The sequence below is a fragment of the Lichtheimia ornata genome, assembly GCF_029851405.1.
Source record: "Lichtheimia ornata isolate CBS 291.66 chromosome Unknown scaffold00004, whole genome shotgun sequence".
Lineage (NCBI taxonomy): Eukaryota > Fungi > Mucoromycota > Mucoromycetes > Mucorales > Lichtheimiaceae > Lichtheimia > Lichtheimia ornata.
The window spans coordinates 93,729-109,542 of NW_026695324.1; the positions used below are offsets into that span (position 1 = coordinate 93,729).

General features: G+C 43.7%; 7 protein-coding genes across 7 annotated transcripts; 6 read left to right on the top strand and 1 right to left on the bottom strand.

Moving 5' to 3' along the window:
• Positions 1-1,114: 1,114 nt before the first annotated feature.
• Positions 1,115-2,145, top strand: O0I10_001454 (uncharacterized protein; the record flags this gene model as incomplete). The annotated part of the gene is made up of 6 exons (XM_058481550.1): positions 1,115-1,160; positions 1,246-1,461; positions 1,525-1,631; positions 1,697-1,807; positions 1,887-1,952; positions 2,041-2,145. The coding sequence occupies 6 exons, from the start codon at positions 1,115-1,117 to the stop codon at positions 2,143-2,145; spliced, it is 651 nt and encodes a 216-aa protein (XP_058347407.1).
• A 403-nt stretch (positions 2,146-2,548) lies between these two features.
• Positions 2,549-4,697, top strand: O0I10_001455 (uncharacterized protein; the record flags this gene model as incomplete). Its single annotated transcript, XM_058481551.1, has 10 exons — positions 2,549-2,812; positions 2,877-2,931; positions 3,017-3,138; positions 3,212-3,365; positions 3,428-3,759; positions 3,830-3,857; positions 3,925-3,983; positions 4,048-4,167; positions 4,222-4,519; positions 4,579-4,697. The coding sequence occupies 10 exons, from the start codon at positions 2,549-2,551 to the stop codon at positions 4,695-4,697; spliced, it is 1,551 nt and encodes a 516-aa protein (XP_058347408.1).
• Positions 4,698-5,104: 407 nt separating this feature from the next.
• On the top strand, positions 5,105-6,738 carry O0I10_001456 (uncharacterized protein; the record flags this gene model as incomplete). Its single annotated transcript, XM_058481552.1, has 5 exons — positions 5,105-5,231; positions 5,326-5,396; positions 5,484-5,840; positions 5,910-6,572; positions 6,646-6,738. The coding sequence occupies 5 exons, from the start codon at positions 5,105-5,107 to the stop codon at positions 6,736-6,738; spliced, it is 1,311 nt and encodes a 436-aa protein (XP_058347409.1).
• Positions 6,739-7,297: 559 nt separating this feature from the next.
• Positions 7,298-7,933, top strand: O0I10_001457 (uncharacterized protein; the record flags this gene model as incomplete). Its single annotated transcript, XM_058481553.1, has 5 exons — positions 7,298-7,383; positions 7,448-7,504; positions 7,564-7,608; positions 7,673-7,725; positions 7,785-7,933. The coding sequence occupies 5 exons, from the start codon at positions 7,298-7,300 to the stop codon at positions 7,931-7,933; spliced, it is 390 nt and encodes a 129-aa protein (XP_058347410.1).
• Positions 7,934-7,982: 49 nt separating this feature from the next.
• O0I10_001458 (uncharacterized protein) lies at positions 7,983-8,774 on the bottom strand (the record flags this gene model as incomplete). Its single annotated transcript, XM_058481554.1, has 3 exons — positions 7,983-8,372; positions 8,427-8,647; positions 8,717-8,774. 3 exons carry the CDS (start codon positions 8,772-8,774, stop codon positions 7,983-7,985), a joined length of 669 nt encoding a protein of 222 aa, XP_058347411.1.
• A 1,247-nt stretch (positions 8,775-10,021) lies between these two features.
• Positions 10,022-10,410, top strand: O0I10_001459 (uncharacterized protein; the record flags this gene model as incomplete). The annotated part of the gene is made up of 2 exons (XM_058481555.1): positions 10,022-10,180; positions 10,240-10,410. 2 exons carry the CDS (start codon positions 10,022-10,024, stop codon positions 10,408-10,410), a joined length of 330 nt encoding a protein of 109 aa, XP_058347412.1.
• Positions 10,411-10,673: 263 nt separating this feature from the next.
• On the top strand, positions 10,674-11,942 carry O0I10_001460 (uncharacterized protein; the record flags this gene model as incomplete). The annotated part of the gene is made up of 4 exons (XM_058481556.1): positions 10,674-10,847; positions 10,914-11,081; positions 11,144-11,208; positions 11,270-11,942. The coding sequence occupies 4 exons, from the start codon at positions 10,674-10,676 to the stop codon at positions 11,940-11,942; spliced, it is 1,080 nt and encodes a 359-aa protein (XP_058347413.1).
• Positions 11,943-15,814: the final 3,872 nt, after the last annotated feature.

Below are 15,814 nucleotides of genomic sequence, written 5' to 3' on the forward strand. Positions count from 1 at the left end.
ATCTTTGGAGGCATGTTCTTCTTTCTTGGCCAATATCATGATATCTTTGCTATGCGGGCTTAGATGCATTACTCATCCACGTGCTTTAATGGATCCCGACTTTTTGAATATGCATCAATCGCGTATGCAACTATGGATCACTCTTCATAGCAACGGGCTTGTTCGGACCGAGCTTTATGGCTTTGCATACGAGGAATAGCAGAGGGAGGTCTAAACGCATATCACTAGCTTTATGCAAACCCCACAAAGTAGCACCATACAATAGCTAGGGACATGTTTGCACTTTGGCATTAGAGATAGCTATGGTAATTGTATAGCTGATAGTATTCTCATGATCTAGCGGACGATTGTAATCGCCAATAAGCACAACCACATCATCCATGGGCATCCATATTGGCATGGTTTTCATAAAGGATGCATGAATTACTAATCCAACTCCCCTTGTTGTTTAATTTCAAAGGGTATCTTTTGCGTAACAGGCGGCTCGTGATGTATATTCATCATGGATCATTCAATCCAACAAAACGAATGTTCGTTACCATGACGACAGCTGTCATTGTCTCCTGCTACCATTTAACGTTTTTCATTCATAACGTAGCATTTCAATAAAGAGTCGAACTCATAATCACTCATTGCAATACTCCTTGGATTCGATTTCATTGACTGATTACTAATCAAGGTGGGTGGTCGTTGGCGTGTTGGTGGATCATCTATCTTGATCTTTGCTCAATGCAGGTTACCCCCCTATGCATCGAGTTGTTGTACCACCCATTTAAGAAACGCAAAATGGTGCAATTGCAAAGTACCAGCTTATTGGCTGATCTACTGCATGAATCATTTTTTTGTCGTAAAGTGATCCGGGCTGAGCCATGTCGTCCTATCATTAAGGGAAACGTCATGCGACAACACAAATCAATGCAATATGGTGTTACATTGCGATCTACAAGGTATGTAGCTTGGCGATGGTGGCCCCGAGTAGTGGTGGATTTTGACTCATATGGTATTCCCAATCATATTCCACAATGTGGGCCAAATCGGATAATTTCCTCCGTGTTCCGGTGACGCATAAAAAGGGAGCTCCTCGAAAAGAGAGAAATCCCCCCCAACAACTACAATGTCAAGCATCAACAACCTAAAACTTCACTATATTTTCCCTGGCTGTAAGTATACGTCAAAACGTTGACTATAAAGGTGCTGAGTAAAGCGTGTGTGTGTGTGTGTGTTAACCACCCATCACCTCAATAGATAATGGGCTTGGTGGTCCCATCCGTATGCTACTGGAGGATGCTCAGGTGCCCTACGAGTGGATCCATATTGATGTTGCCCAAACATGGCCCAAAACAAAGCAAAGTTGGATTGATTCCGGTTACCCTTTTGATTGTGCACCCATGATCAAGCTCGAAAACGGCAAACAGTACTCTGGTGCCCAACCTATTTTGCGATTCCTCTCAAAGAGTCTAGGTAAAAAGTAAACATCATCTACCCGGCATCTAAGATATTCATTATCGACTATTGTGTGTTTAGGAAAGTATATCCCAACAAACGATATTGACCTCGAGACATTCGTCGAGACCGTGTCGGACTATGCATGTGATTGGTTCAAAGTATATGGTAATGCCGCACGCAATAGGGTAAGTAGTAGGATGGGAGCTGCTTGTAACATGGAGGGCAAATCGCTCACCAAGCTACGTTGCAGGATCAAAAGGAGATCTTGGACAAGTATGTACAGGAACAGCTTCCTATGTACCTCCAACGTTTTGAGCGCATTTATGGTGTAAAACAAGGACCTTATGCAGCAGGCGAGGAGGTAAGCAGCACAGCAAAATGATGAAGCTCATAGGTGGATCAAGGTGTAGATTACTGATTTGCTCGTTCGCTCAACACAGGTCACGTACAGCGATTTTATTGTCTTTGTGCTTGCAAGCACATCACCCAGCACTATCCATCTCAAGGTAAATTAAGACTTACTACAAGTACTGTATTGATCTTCTTCCTCGTTGACTCATTGTTGGCATATCCATTATTGCTTCATCCCCATAGGACTACCCCAATCTTACCAAATTTGTGGAGACAATGAGTGCACGACCTAGTTTGAAGAAAGTAGTAGAATCACAAGATTATGCTCACACAGGAGTTCCTCTCTAATGATAAGCTATTGTTGTAATAAATGATTTCGTTGTTTGTGAATAATGATCAAAGCACATACACGCCGGCTCTCTTGAGTCAAAAAATGGCGACGTCGTTTTCAACTAAAAGCAAGTTGTATGTACCACGTGCCTTTGCCTTCCGTTTTCTTTTGCCCATCAAACAAAGGTTTCCGCTTCACAGCAATGTATTGAATCAGTGATCCATCATTGTTGTGTGCCTATAAATGGGGTTGCGGAGTATACATGTTGCTGCATTTGTGGCACATGACGCATACTTTCCGATTCCTTTTGACTCAAAATTGTCACGTTGTGGCCGCGATGACCCATTGTCTCCTTTTCCCCATATCCCATGCTCTAGTATAAAGAGGTCGCTTTGTGGATCAATTTTTGTTTATTAAACTATGACTGAAATCAAAGACCAAATCTACCGATACCGGCACTACATTGGTGTTGCTGCAGCTGTATTGCTTGTATGCCAACAAGTGTACCACCGTATCTTTCGTATCCCAAAGAACCTACGCCATCTACCAGCTATTCCTTATGGGCAGCAACTTAAAGCACTCCAATCACAAGAAAACTTGATCAGCCGTACGCAACGTTTAGTCTTTCCCTTGCTCTCAAAAGCCAATGGTGTTTACCTTGTATGCTTCTTTGATCTTGATACCGTTCCCACGTATCCAAGGATTCTCACACATGATATACCTACCTTAGAATCGGATGCCTTTTCAGTGGACAATTTATGTGGCAGATCCAGAAATTGCCAGGATCGTCTTTTTCAAACCAGGTATGTGGGTGGGGGGCCCCAGCGTTTGTGTAGCTTGTGGTATGTGGTGGGTGTTACATGGACTTGAACTGAACCTCGGCTATAGAATTCGCGAACAAGACAAGTTCCGTCCTTGATAGCATCGACCAGAATACGACATTGATTGAATTCGTTGGTAACGACAATGTATCGATTGTGAATGGACACCATTGGAAGGATCAGCGAAAGGTAAGTGTGTGTCATGGGAAGGAGAGGAATGCTACAACAACAACAACAAGGTATCAACCCTACTATGTATCAGATCATGAACCCTGCTTTCCACCGAGCAACTCCAGTTGGTATGTTTGGCAGTCTCATGCCCAAGGTGTTTCGTCTTGTTGAGGAGCAACCCACCGTACCTGTACTCGAGTTGATGCAAAAGCTCACGTTGGATGCATTGGGCAAATCCGTATTCGGTAAGGACTTTTCTTATACGTTGCTGGAGATTGCTTTAGTAATCTATCATCATCCTTCCCAGGATTCGATTTTGGTGGATTGGATGACCCTGATTCGGTATGGGTCAAAACCTATCGTCTTCTATTTGATGGCTTCACAAATGTCATTCCTTTGGTGTTTCCACGCCTTGATGGTCTCTATCGATACTTTAGTGCTAAACGCCGAGCACAACACGATGCCGTCTACAAGTTGATTGATTTGCTCGATGGCGTAGCTGACAAGAAGAGATCCATGCTGCAAGACGAATCGAATTCACATACCAATGATGTGCCTGAGCACGAGAAGGATTTGCTTCAACTCATGTTGGAGGCTGAGCTCCGAGGTGAAGGCAACTGGACCAAAAAAGAGCTACGAGTAAGCATTGGAAATACATACCAAATGTGATGAACAATCCAATCCTCATTTCAATTGCTGTTATAAATAGCACAATATGGCCATATTCTTTGTTGCAGGTAAATCAATCAAAAGTTCAGTATATTCTACTAGTAAGCTGATGGCAAGGTGTTCTCTTTGTCTTAGGCCATGATACCACAAGCCATGCTCTTACCTTTTGCTTGTATCTCTTGGCAATGAATCAGGTATGTTCCTCCTTCCTCAACACCTGTCAAATAGGATAAATGCTTATCCCGGAGATTCAATTAGGATATCCAAAAGAAAGCACGTGAAGAGATCCTCCGAGTTCTTGGTGACGAGCCTACGGATGTATTCCCTACATTGGAAGATTGCAAGAAAATGGACTACCTTGACATGGTGATCAAAGAGGTATAGTGACAAACAGCATCATGTAGCCTTTCTTTAACAACTACTATTGTATAGAGCATGCGAATTTATCCACCTGCAAATGACATTCTTGCACGTGACGTACATGAGGATTTGAATGTGAAGGGCATCTTTATTCCAAAGGGCGCAATGGTCAGCGTTGACATCCAAGCTCTTCACCACCGACCCGATTTGTGGCATGAACCCGAAAAGTTTAATCCCGATCGATTCCTTCCTGGCGGTGAGCATGATTCGCATGAGGGCATCGCCTATGCACCCTTCAGCTCCGGGGCACGACAATGCATCGCACTCAAATTTAGCATTATGCAGCAACGAGTGGTTTTGGCCATGCTTTGTAAGTGTTCATTGTTATTATGCCATGATGATGAAAAGGCTAAACTAGTGATATCTTAGTGCGAAAATTCGAATGGGAACTTCCAAAGGAGTCAAAACACAAAGATGGCATCAAATTCGAGATACCTTTCAACCTTGCACCCAAGGATCTAGAACTAACATTCCATAAGCGATATTGAGATATGCATATTATACATAAAAAAATACACTTCTGTTGTATACCAATCTTGTAAGGGCTCGATGTTTATTATTAAAGGATCAAGTACAATGGCCTATTGCTGGTAATAAATCATAGCCTACAGAGCTTCTTGGCATTTCCTTTAAATGTTGTTCCATCCTTTGACACATGCATTGAGCGCTGAGCAAAAGTGGGATGATTGTTTCATGACACGCAAGCACTCGTCATGCATTGACATCCGCGGGGTTCCGATTTGGTATGAGTGAAACGTCAGGCGAAGCACATCATCTCATCTCTGACCAATAGTGATATGCTTGCTAAACATCCCGGTCTCGGCAACAAAAAACTAAACCCAATCATATTTTAATCTCTTTCTTCTTTCCTCCTTTACACTCATACGCACCAACCATGCTTGCTGCACGCTCTCGATTCACCTCCATCGCTCGACGTTCTTTTGCCACTGAAGCTGCTCCCGCTGCTGCCGACCAAAAGTACAAGGTTGTCGTTGTTGGTGGCGGTCCAGGTGGTTTGTCAGGTAAAAAGAACGCTCCATTCAACTCGCCATCGTGACATTGTCGCGTGTATCCTGCTTCATGTTGATTCTCATGTGCCCTGTCATTGGTCAACAGTGTCTTCCACCCTCTCAAAGATGCTCGGCAAGGACAAGGTGGCTGTCATTGATCCCGCTGACTACCATTATGTAAGTACCTTACAATGGAAGATAAGAGGAAAAGGAAAAGGAAACAATGGATGATGACTCATGGATATCATGATGATGATGCTTTAGTATCAACCTTTGTGGACCTATGTTGGTGGTGGTTTGAAGGATTTCCGTGAAAGTCAACGTCCTATGCAATCTGTTATTCCCGAGAAGGCTGACTGGATCAAGGAACGTGTAACCAAGTTGGATCCTGATAACAACCGTGTGGGTTTGGCCAATGGTAAAACTGTGGGTTACGACTATCTCGTCGTTGCTGCTGGTATCCAAATCAATTGGGATCAAGTCAAGGGTCTTCCCGAGAGCTTGGGCAAGGATGGTGTTACCTCCAACTACTCGCCTGAGAGCGTCCAAAAGACTTACAAGTTCATCCAAGAGTTCAAGGGTGGTAATGCCTTGTTTACTTTCCCCAACACCCCCTTGAAGGTAAGATTGACAGGGATGGAAAAATCATTGGATGGTGTGAAAATTAATGCTGATGGGATCTATGTGTAGTGCCCTGGTGCTCCTACCAAGATTGTCTTTTTGGCTGAGGAAGCTCTCCGTCTCCAAGGTGTGCGTGATAAGGCCAATGTTACTTACAACACCAGTGCTGGAAAGATCTTTGGTGTCGATCATTATGGCCAAGTGCTTCAGCGACTTGCCGACGAGCGTGGTATCAAGGTTAACTTCCAACATGAGTTGATTGAAATCAAGCCAAATGATCGTCAAGCTATCTTCCGCAACAATGCTAATCAAGAAACCAAGACATTTGACTATGACTTTTTGCACGTGGCTCCTCCTCAGGGTCCTCCCACCTTTATCAAGGAATCCAAGCTTGCTGACGCTGCCGGCTTTGTGGATGTTGACAAGTTCACTTTGCGTTCCAACAAATACAAGAACGTTTTCGCTCTTGGAGACTGCTCCAACTTGCCTACTTCCAAGACAGCTGCTGCCATCACTGGTGAATCGGGTGTTCTCAAGGCTAATTTGATTGCTGATATTGAAGGCAAGGAAATCAAGGAGCATGAATATGATGGTTACACCAGCTGCCCTCTCATTGTTGGTCGTGAGCAACTTGTCCTTGCCGAGTTCTCTGGTTACACTGGTCAACCCATGGAAACTTTCCCAGTCGATCAACGACAAATCAGCAGCACTGCTCAATACCTCAACAAGGAGGTAAGTTTATTTATATCAGAAAACACAATGAGTATACCTTGTAGCTAATCTCGGAAACACCTACCTTTTGTAGATCATTCCCTCCATCTACTGGAATGGTTTGCTCAAAGGTCTTTGGACAGGCCCCGGTGCTTTCCGCCGCATGATGGAACCTCTCCGCAAGTAGAAATCTTTAAAACACATTATATCCCTTAACACACGCACAATAAATGAATCCATCCACAAGGACTAAAAATGGTATGAGATTGGTTGCTTTGATGGTGAATGATGATTGTGGGTTTAACATCCATTGCATTATTACTCTCACGCTATTGCAAGGAATGCCATTCATGCCGCCCTTAGTCTTGGTTCTTGAACTTAGTGATCTTACTATACCCGATAGGGACATTCATGCATGCAGTGGTTCACTTGAAAATAGACGCAAAAAAAAGGAAGACCCCTATATCCTTACTACATCTCTCTCACGTAGCATTAAGTTTGTGCCATCGATTAAAAGCGGCTGACGTCTCATTATATCATTTGTACGAGGTTGTTAAGAGGAAACCTCATCCCCCTTCGAAACGTTTAGAACGCAATAGTGGTCTCAGATATGTCGGCTGACGGCATTCGAATGCATGGATTTCACACACATGCGACTGTTTCAGATAAGGTCGCTGAAACTAATATATCTAGGCAACAGGTGCCGTAATGTGCTTTAGCTTCTTTCTCATTTTTTTCTTTACACCATGATGCATTGTATTTTATCCTATCTATTGCTTTTGTTCGCCGTTGTGTCTGCTGCACCTGGTCCTGCCGTCTATAACCCCGAGATGTAAGCTCATATCACCATCGACTACTGCATCGTGCAACATAACGCTTATACCGCCACTTGTTAGCTATGTTCCAAATTCCGACACAGTCTGGAAAGCTGGGGAGACGTATACTGTAGAATGGTAATGACAAGCCTGCAGGAAATCGAGATACAATCATTTATTGATACTGTAATCTGCAGGAGCAAAACATCCAAGGATGGAAGAACCATTCCAGAAGGCCATGAGTAAGCCAATCTTAAATTGAGCCCGTATTGCAAAGGTATCTGATTATTCGCTCTTCTTCTATAGTGGCATTATCAAGCTAGGCTATGTTGAGGAAGGTTCTATCGATGAGCATCTTTGTAAGTAGATGCCAACATGAAGAAAGGATCACGTTGTGATTAATCATGGGGGTTTATAGATTGGGATCTTGCTGCTGGTTTCCCACTCAATAGTGGATCATGGAATGTGACACTCCCAGGCAATCTCGCAACTCGATCAGATTACATTGTTGTTGTGTTTGGCAATTCGGGCAATGCATCCCCCAAATTTACTATTCAAAGTCGTTGAGGATGATGATACTATAGTAATAAATTGTACATTGAAGTTGTCTACGCTACTATACACCGCGTACTTGACGTCCATGTTTGCTCAACAAGCCAAGAGATCTAAATCCGAAAATGGTTGTGCTGAGGGTCCACTTGATCACATTGATAGGGCTGTACCAGCCACGTCCGATACATGTCAACAAGGCGAGCGTTCCTTCGATACCATGGGCGATAAAGAGCACCTTTAGAACAGTACGTGAGATGGATTCGAAGCGTGGATTTCTGAGCCCAAGTGTTGGAAGAAGAAAGACGATAATGACACCGATAGCATCACGTAATGCCACTGGATAGAAAACATCGAGAGGGACGGGTGGATCTGGAGGAGTGTACATGTTGGTAGCACCTGCATAAGCTGCTTTGGCAATAGCTGCAACGGGTGGTGGACCATCAAGAGAACTAGGCTAATCGAACAAAGTAAGAATCATTGTACCATTTGCAATGATATATATCTTTACCCATCCTAATGCTTGCTCTGCTTCACGAGCCATGCCTTCCAATACAGGTCGAATCTCTTCACGTCTCGTCAAGGGTGTTGCGAATTCAATAAACGTCTCGCCTTGTTCACCATTCTCAAGTACATAAGATAACGTAAACCCACGAGCATTCAGGCTTTCAAAGTTGGCTGAAGAAACCGTATCGAGGCTTCCAAAGTGCTTTGCATAGGCGAGGTTCGTGGCTGTATACCATAAACGAGTGTCAATTGTTGTGGACATGGGCTCCCAATGGGAATGCGACGTATACAAACCTTTGTGAACACTCATGTAAGCCGAAATGGAGGCGCTGTGAGGTGCGATGGGATCCATTTGTAATATGTTATTCGATTGCTGTCCAGACCGATACTCCAAGGAAGGCGATACACAAGGCTGTGATAAAGTAATTCCAATAGCTGTTGTACGTTTGAAATATGATTGTCAGCACACTAAGAGTACACAACAGAGTAAGCAGGATAACCCTTATGTAATCTTGCATCCCCACTATGGAAATCAAGTGCCTGTGGTTGAGAACGAAGAGGATAATTAAAGCTGAGGTCAGCGTCGTGCCCAACTTGCATCGCCGATGTGTGTGTTACCTTCTCCACACAAAGACACCCACCGTCGCTGACCACGCGAGAGTTAAAGTGATCGTTGTCAAGATCAGCACTTGCCAAATACGGGAGCGTGTAGAATCCATAGCTACCTACTTGACACCACCCACCCACCTACCCATAATGCTTCTTTTTCTCCTTTGTTGCCATTCTCAAATACACTACGACTTAGATCTTGATCGTGATTCTCTATAACAAAGCATGATTCTTAAAACCTAAACATGCCAATGACAAAAACAATGATCACCATTAAGCTGAACACTGTGTTGGGAGGAATGGAAACATCATTGGTACTACTCATACCATGTCAAGAAACATCCACGTCATTTGTGCTAAGCTTTAGAAGCGGGATCCAACATTTTGGAAAAAATCGGGTTCCTCGATGACTCAAAATGTTTTCTTCAGAAGGAAAACATCATGTAACCCTGCCATTGAAGATGGATGTGATTGTTATTGTATCAACGATTTCCTATCATCAACATTGTAGGTTTGTATCCAGTATCCTATCTATCCTAGATACGCACAGATCAATAGGCTGTTTTTTTGTGATCTGCAATGAGAGGGTGTGTGCGGCGGACGATGATAGGTCGCCATGCGGAAGCGATCCGTGCTTTTGTTGTCGGATAAGCGGAGGCAAAACCATGTCCCGCCTAAGCGGGAAAGCCATGTTTTGAAACCAGCTCTATGGATGATACGTTTTGCAACATCATACATAGCACACCATTGCCTATGCAGATCAATGGCATAGCAAAGGATAAACGAGAGACCGATAGCATGGAGCAAACACCGATATTGGTAAGCCAACTTTGTGTTTGACAAGTAAAGCGGAGACTCAATGGAAGTTGACGGGAAAATATTTCAGAGCCCTGCATTTAGAAAAACCGTGCCATTTTCTTGCAATTGCTGTTTACTCCTTTTCTTTGTTTTACATACCTACTTTATCACACACTCAACTTTATACACAACATGAGACTCGTCACTGCATCAGAACAAGATAACGCAAGCAACTACGCCATGAAGGGCTTTGCTGTTGGTGCTGCTCAGTGGGCTGGCGTTGGTTTATTTGCATCAGCACTCGCGTATTCCTTCTTCCCATGGTACAGACGCACCCAAACTGTGAACAAGGTAATGTTTGACAAAACCAGACCTAGTGAAAATGAAGCTAACATTGAATGCAAATTTAGTTTTACATTGTCATGTGCTTTGCATTGGGCGGTGGTGCTTACAAGTCAGATCGATACATGGTTAACTTTGAACGCCGTGGACGAGCGGAGATGTTAGACAAGGCAACTCGAGAACGCTATGAGTTATTATATGGTGGCAAGGATAAGGATAACGAGAAGAAGGAACAATAAATGGGTATATATACATATAGAGAGAGAAATCATTTAGCATGGGCACACACGTATTCTTTGTCTCACACACACATACATATGCACATGATGGCAGCGGCATATATAACTGGATCCGGTCATTGCTTTAGTGGGGAGTTCGCGTCATGCAAAAGAAAATGATGGGCTCCGACGTTTCGAGTCCTGTCGTCTTTTCTTTCTCTTTCTTTCACGCGCATATTCTTCTTCTTCCTCTTTTGTGACATCCACCTTTACTTCTTTCAAAAATGAAATTCATGACCTTCAATATTCGCCATGACCATGGCCCACAATCCCTAAGGGAATCATTTACATCAGCAGAGGTTCCCGAGTCATTGGCTGGTGAACAACCATGGGCCATCCGCAAGTGGAAAGTAGCCGACACCGTACTGCTGTGGTCACCCGATATTGTAGGGTTTCAGGTAGGCTGAGGATTGATCCATTTCAGCTACATGCGTTGTATGACGCTCATATGGCGTGTATTGCAGGAGCCTGAACATCATCAGGTTATCGACTTGCAATCACTACTACACGACGAGTATGATTGGGTGGGAGCAGGTCGTAACGATGGTAATGAGGATGGTGAATATTGTCCAGTATTCTACAAGCGTGAGCTACTCAAGGTGAACAGCTGGAAAACATTATGGCTATCAAAAGTATGCAATGGGTATAGCAATCATGTTCATCGATAGGGTGTTAATCTTTTTACATGCACTAGGAACCTGAGACCCCTGGTAGCAAAGGGTGGGATGCTAGCCATCCTCGTATTGCCAATTGGGTCGAGTAAGCCGTTTATTGTTATTGTTTTCTATACTACACACATAGTCTTACATGTCTATGATAGATTTGAACGTAAATCGGATGGATCCAAATTTACGTTGTTGAATGCCCACTTTGATCATCAAGGTGTGGAATCTCGACGTGGAGCCGCACAACTAATTTTGGAACGTGTTCAAGCCAATCCTGGATTGACGGTATTGATGGGTGACCTTAACTCCCCTGAAGATGATCCCGGTTATCAAACATTGACTGGTGGTGGAGATACCGATCGCAATGATACCATGCATTGTCTTGAGGAGTTGAATGATCGATTGAAGCTTGATTATGCCACAAAAACGGGAGAGCCAGTACGCACTTCGGGCCCAAATGCAAACATGACATTGCCAACGCATCGTGTTATGCGCCCTGGTCAAATCCTACAAAACCTTCGTGGGAACACAGATGGTGACACCGACACGAAATTTGTGGATACACGATATGAGCTTGCCACTCGTCTTAACAAGAAGCCTGGTGATACACATGCAACAATGAGTGGTCCATTGGGAGATAAGAATACCTTCACCAGCTTTGGAGCAGGTGATCCAGACCAATGCAATGCTCCTAGACGCCTTGATTACATCATGATGATGAAGCACCAAAATGTCACCGTACGTCGATTTGGTGTTCTCAGCAATATCTTTGACGATAATTTGTATATCAGTGACCATCGTCCAGTTGTAGCTGAGCTTGAGTGGTGAATATGACATTCATTTGACAAATAAACTTTGTATCAAAAGGGTCGCTTGGCAAGAAGATGTATGCATTGGAAGATTTCCGATACGGGGTGATGTATCTCTATTCAATGATGGAAGAGGTCAAACATTGTTTATGCGTCTTCATTTTACTGTGAATCCAATCCGTAGCTATCGCTTAGATCAAGTTGCATGATGCGTGAGAGGAGATTGTATAGTGGTATGAGTGCTTTATTACTATACAGCTATAATACAATTGAATGAATCGCTATCCTGCTATGTGAGAAAGGGTGTATGTATGGCTTATCTACTTTGAAATGAGGACAACAACCGTGTTCATGCAGCTAGTGTACGCACCAACTACTTGTTTTGCTCGTTGACTATCCGGATCACGTTGCTTGCAATTTTCTTTACCACTGTTACAGACACATCCACAGCTTATTGGAAGCACCATCTACGTCATCCATTATTGCTTTTCCTTCCTTACCATGATTCAAATCAATAGATGCCTATCTACAGCTGCTGATCTCTTCCAGTGCCTCTTTTAAGATGAAGCAAATCCATGTATACAGTATCCAATTCATCCATCCCATCCCATCCCATCCCATATCCATATCCATATCCATACCCATACCCATATCCATATCCATATCCATATCCATATGTCCATAAGGAGTGTATGTATTGAACAAAGTTGCTACGCGTAAATAAAGCTGCTTCTATACAATGGCTATCTGCTGTCCACGTAACAAAGGCTGTAAGACACGTTGCTGCAAGTAAAGAACGCTGTTTGAGACAATGGAGTCAAGGCCTTGCTAATGGCAACTGCTGGAATGAATGCTGTTACTATTGATCGTGGCAGAGAAGTGTGCAAGAGCGTGTATTGTATCAAGAGGCTCGTGTGTTGTAGAAGAGTGGCAAGAAAGCTGTGCACACGCCATGGGCTTGCCATTCAGACAAAGACTTTCCAATCAAGACAATCGTAGGGTTGACATGATGGGTTGAAGCAGGACAATCGTTTGCAGGTGGTAGTTGTATACTTGAATGGGGCAACAGTTGAGAATGGGAGGAAGAGGGAAGAGCTGTGAGTGGAAGAACCGTAAATTAAATAGGCAAGACGCTGCCCTAGAAATGCATGTACACTGTACTACATCAGTCCTTGATATCGAGATTGCCTCTCTCGAACCTGAAACTTTCACACAAGGTGCTCTGGGACATGCTGATCACGTTGAACTAAAAAAAGACCTCATGTTTCATTACAAAAAATTGAATGGGAGGGTACAATGTGGGTTTACTATGTAAGTCGGAAATGCAGGTCAGCCCCAGATTCATGATTTACCGAAACAATAAACATTACATTGGGATTCCCCATTTCGAACGTGAAACTTTGTCAGAAGGTTCGCTGGGACATGCTGATCAACTTCATTCATTTAAAAGTCGCAGACTTCATTAAGAAGATTTGAAATGCGGGCCGATCCAAATGGTGGTTGATGCGAACAATAGAGCGAACGGCCCACCGCCCCGAAGTTGCCCACTCCCAACTTGAAAATTGGTCAGCAGGGTGCTCTCGAGCATGCTGATCAATATTTTCTAATAAAGATCTCACGCTTCATTTGAAAATTTGGAATGGGAGCGTCCACAAGTTTGAAAGACGGAGACATTCGCAGGGTCTGTCTTTCAAGAATTTTCGTGTTTGCTGTTCCAGCGTAGCTCAGCCAAATCAGCTCGGATCAAGAAAGTCGAATGATGGAAATGATGGGCTGGAGCAGGAGAATCTTTCATATGCAATGGATTTGGCAACAAAGACGAATTGGAGGAAGTGGCTGTTAGCGGGCAGTTTATGAGCTATTATCATGGTATGTATTATCATGCATTGATCTGTTCCAGTACTACCCAATGAGCTGAGTTACACAAAGAGGTCCCTCTGCATCTTTTGCTCTGCCAGGGTCCACCTACTTGACAATGAACAAAGATCACTTCTCATATAGCATCACGCTTAAAAATATAAAGGTGCCTGTATCTCCTAACTTTACAATCAAACGTGGGATTTTTATTAGAGCAGTGTGCTCGGCTTGGCCAACAGCACCTTGTGTGAAAGTTTCACGATCAAGCTTGCCAATCCCAGATTTCGCAATGTCGCTACCAGCCAAACTGGATCTGGGGGTCGACCTCTTCGACGACGACGACCAAAAAAATATTTTTTGGGCTGTTTGCGACATTGAACGCGAAACTTTCACACAAGGTGCTGTTGACCAAGCCGAGCCCATTGCTCTATTCAAAACCCCACGTTTCATTGTAAAGTTTGGAGATACAGGCACCTTTATGTTTGTAAGCGTGATGCTATATGAGAAGTGGTCTTTGTTTAATGTAAAGTAGCTAGACTCTGGCAGAGCAAAAGATGCAGAGGGTCGTGTTGTGTAACACAGCTATGTTTGCATGAATGAAAGGGACAATGTATAATTACTTTATGGATCATCTAGGGACAGGCATGTATTGCTAGCTAACGGCCACTTTTATCCAATCATCATTGTTGCGAGATCCACTGCATTGGAACGATGCCCCTGCTCTAGACATTCATTTCCATGATTAAAGTAGGTTGATCCGAGATGATTTGACTGAGCTGCGGTCAAAGAGAGATTACATCACTCCGGACATAAAGCACGCTCGATGTAGCTCAACCGATGTAATCTTGTGTGAGCGTAACTCAACCAAATCAGCTCGGATCAACTTACTTTAATCATGGAAATGAATGTCTAGAGCAGGAGCATCGTCCACCTACAATAGAATGCACAAAAGTTGGGAATGCACAAAAGTGGCTATTAGCTGCCAATGTATGACATAAAAGTGAGGGTTGCGTACCTTTCATGCTTTGTCCCTGAAGTCCTGACTTTTTAGCTGAGTTACCCAAAGATGTCCTTCTGCATCTTTGGCTCTCCAGGGTCTAGCTACTTGGCAATGAACAAAGACCACTTCTCATATAGCATCACGCTTACAAACATAAAGACGCCTGTATCTCCGAACTTTACAATGAAACGTGTGGTTTTGAATAGAGCAATGTGCTCGGCTTGGTCAACAGCACCTTGGGTGCAAGTTTCGCGTTCAATGTCGCAACTAGCCCAAAAAATAATTTTTTTGGTCGTCGTCGTCGAAGAGGTCGACCCCAGATCCAGTTTGGCTGGTGGCGACATTGCGAAATCTGGGATTGGCAAGCTTGGTCGTGAAACTGCCACACATGATTCCTTTGACCCAGCCGAGCAGGGTTGTTCTATTAAAGACCCCACGTTTGATTGTAATGTTTAGAGATACAGGCACCTTTATGTTTTACTTATGCCGTAAGTGTGATGGAGCTGCTTTCTCCTAATGGATGGTGTTGACTGCATTGACGGAAAGATGGAGAGCTGAGTGAAATGGGATGTTGTGGTTACACACACGCGTCATTGACAGGTTACTGCACAAATGGGATGGTGATTGCCTTTAGGAAAGTACGTAAGCAGTATACAATAATGTGGATCTATCAAGATGAGAGTCTATACGCGCATATTTCAGAGGTGTGTGCGTGCATATACTACACCCACGTTGAGTGTAGGCGGTTGAGCTGCATAAAATGATTTAAGCTGCATTGATGCGCACGGACCTACCGTACTTGACACCGCCTCCTGCCACAGTGAAATTATGGGTAGCTTGATTACAAGTGATGTGTTCTATTGAAATCTCGAGTAGCGGTTCCTTATTGATCCAAATGTATAGGATATTGCTTGTGTGCTTATTCACAGCAGTAGCTGTAACAAGCGGGGTGGGGTGGGGTGCACAAATTGGGGCCGCTGAGAGGAACGACAAAGAGCCCCTTCTTCTTCACTCCCACTTCACAAGTAAGGTAA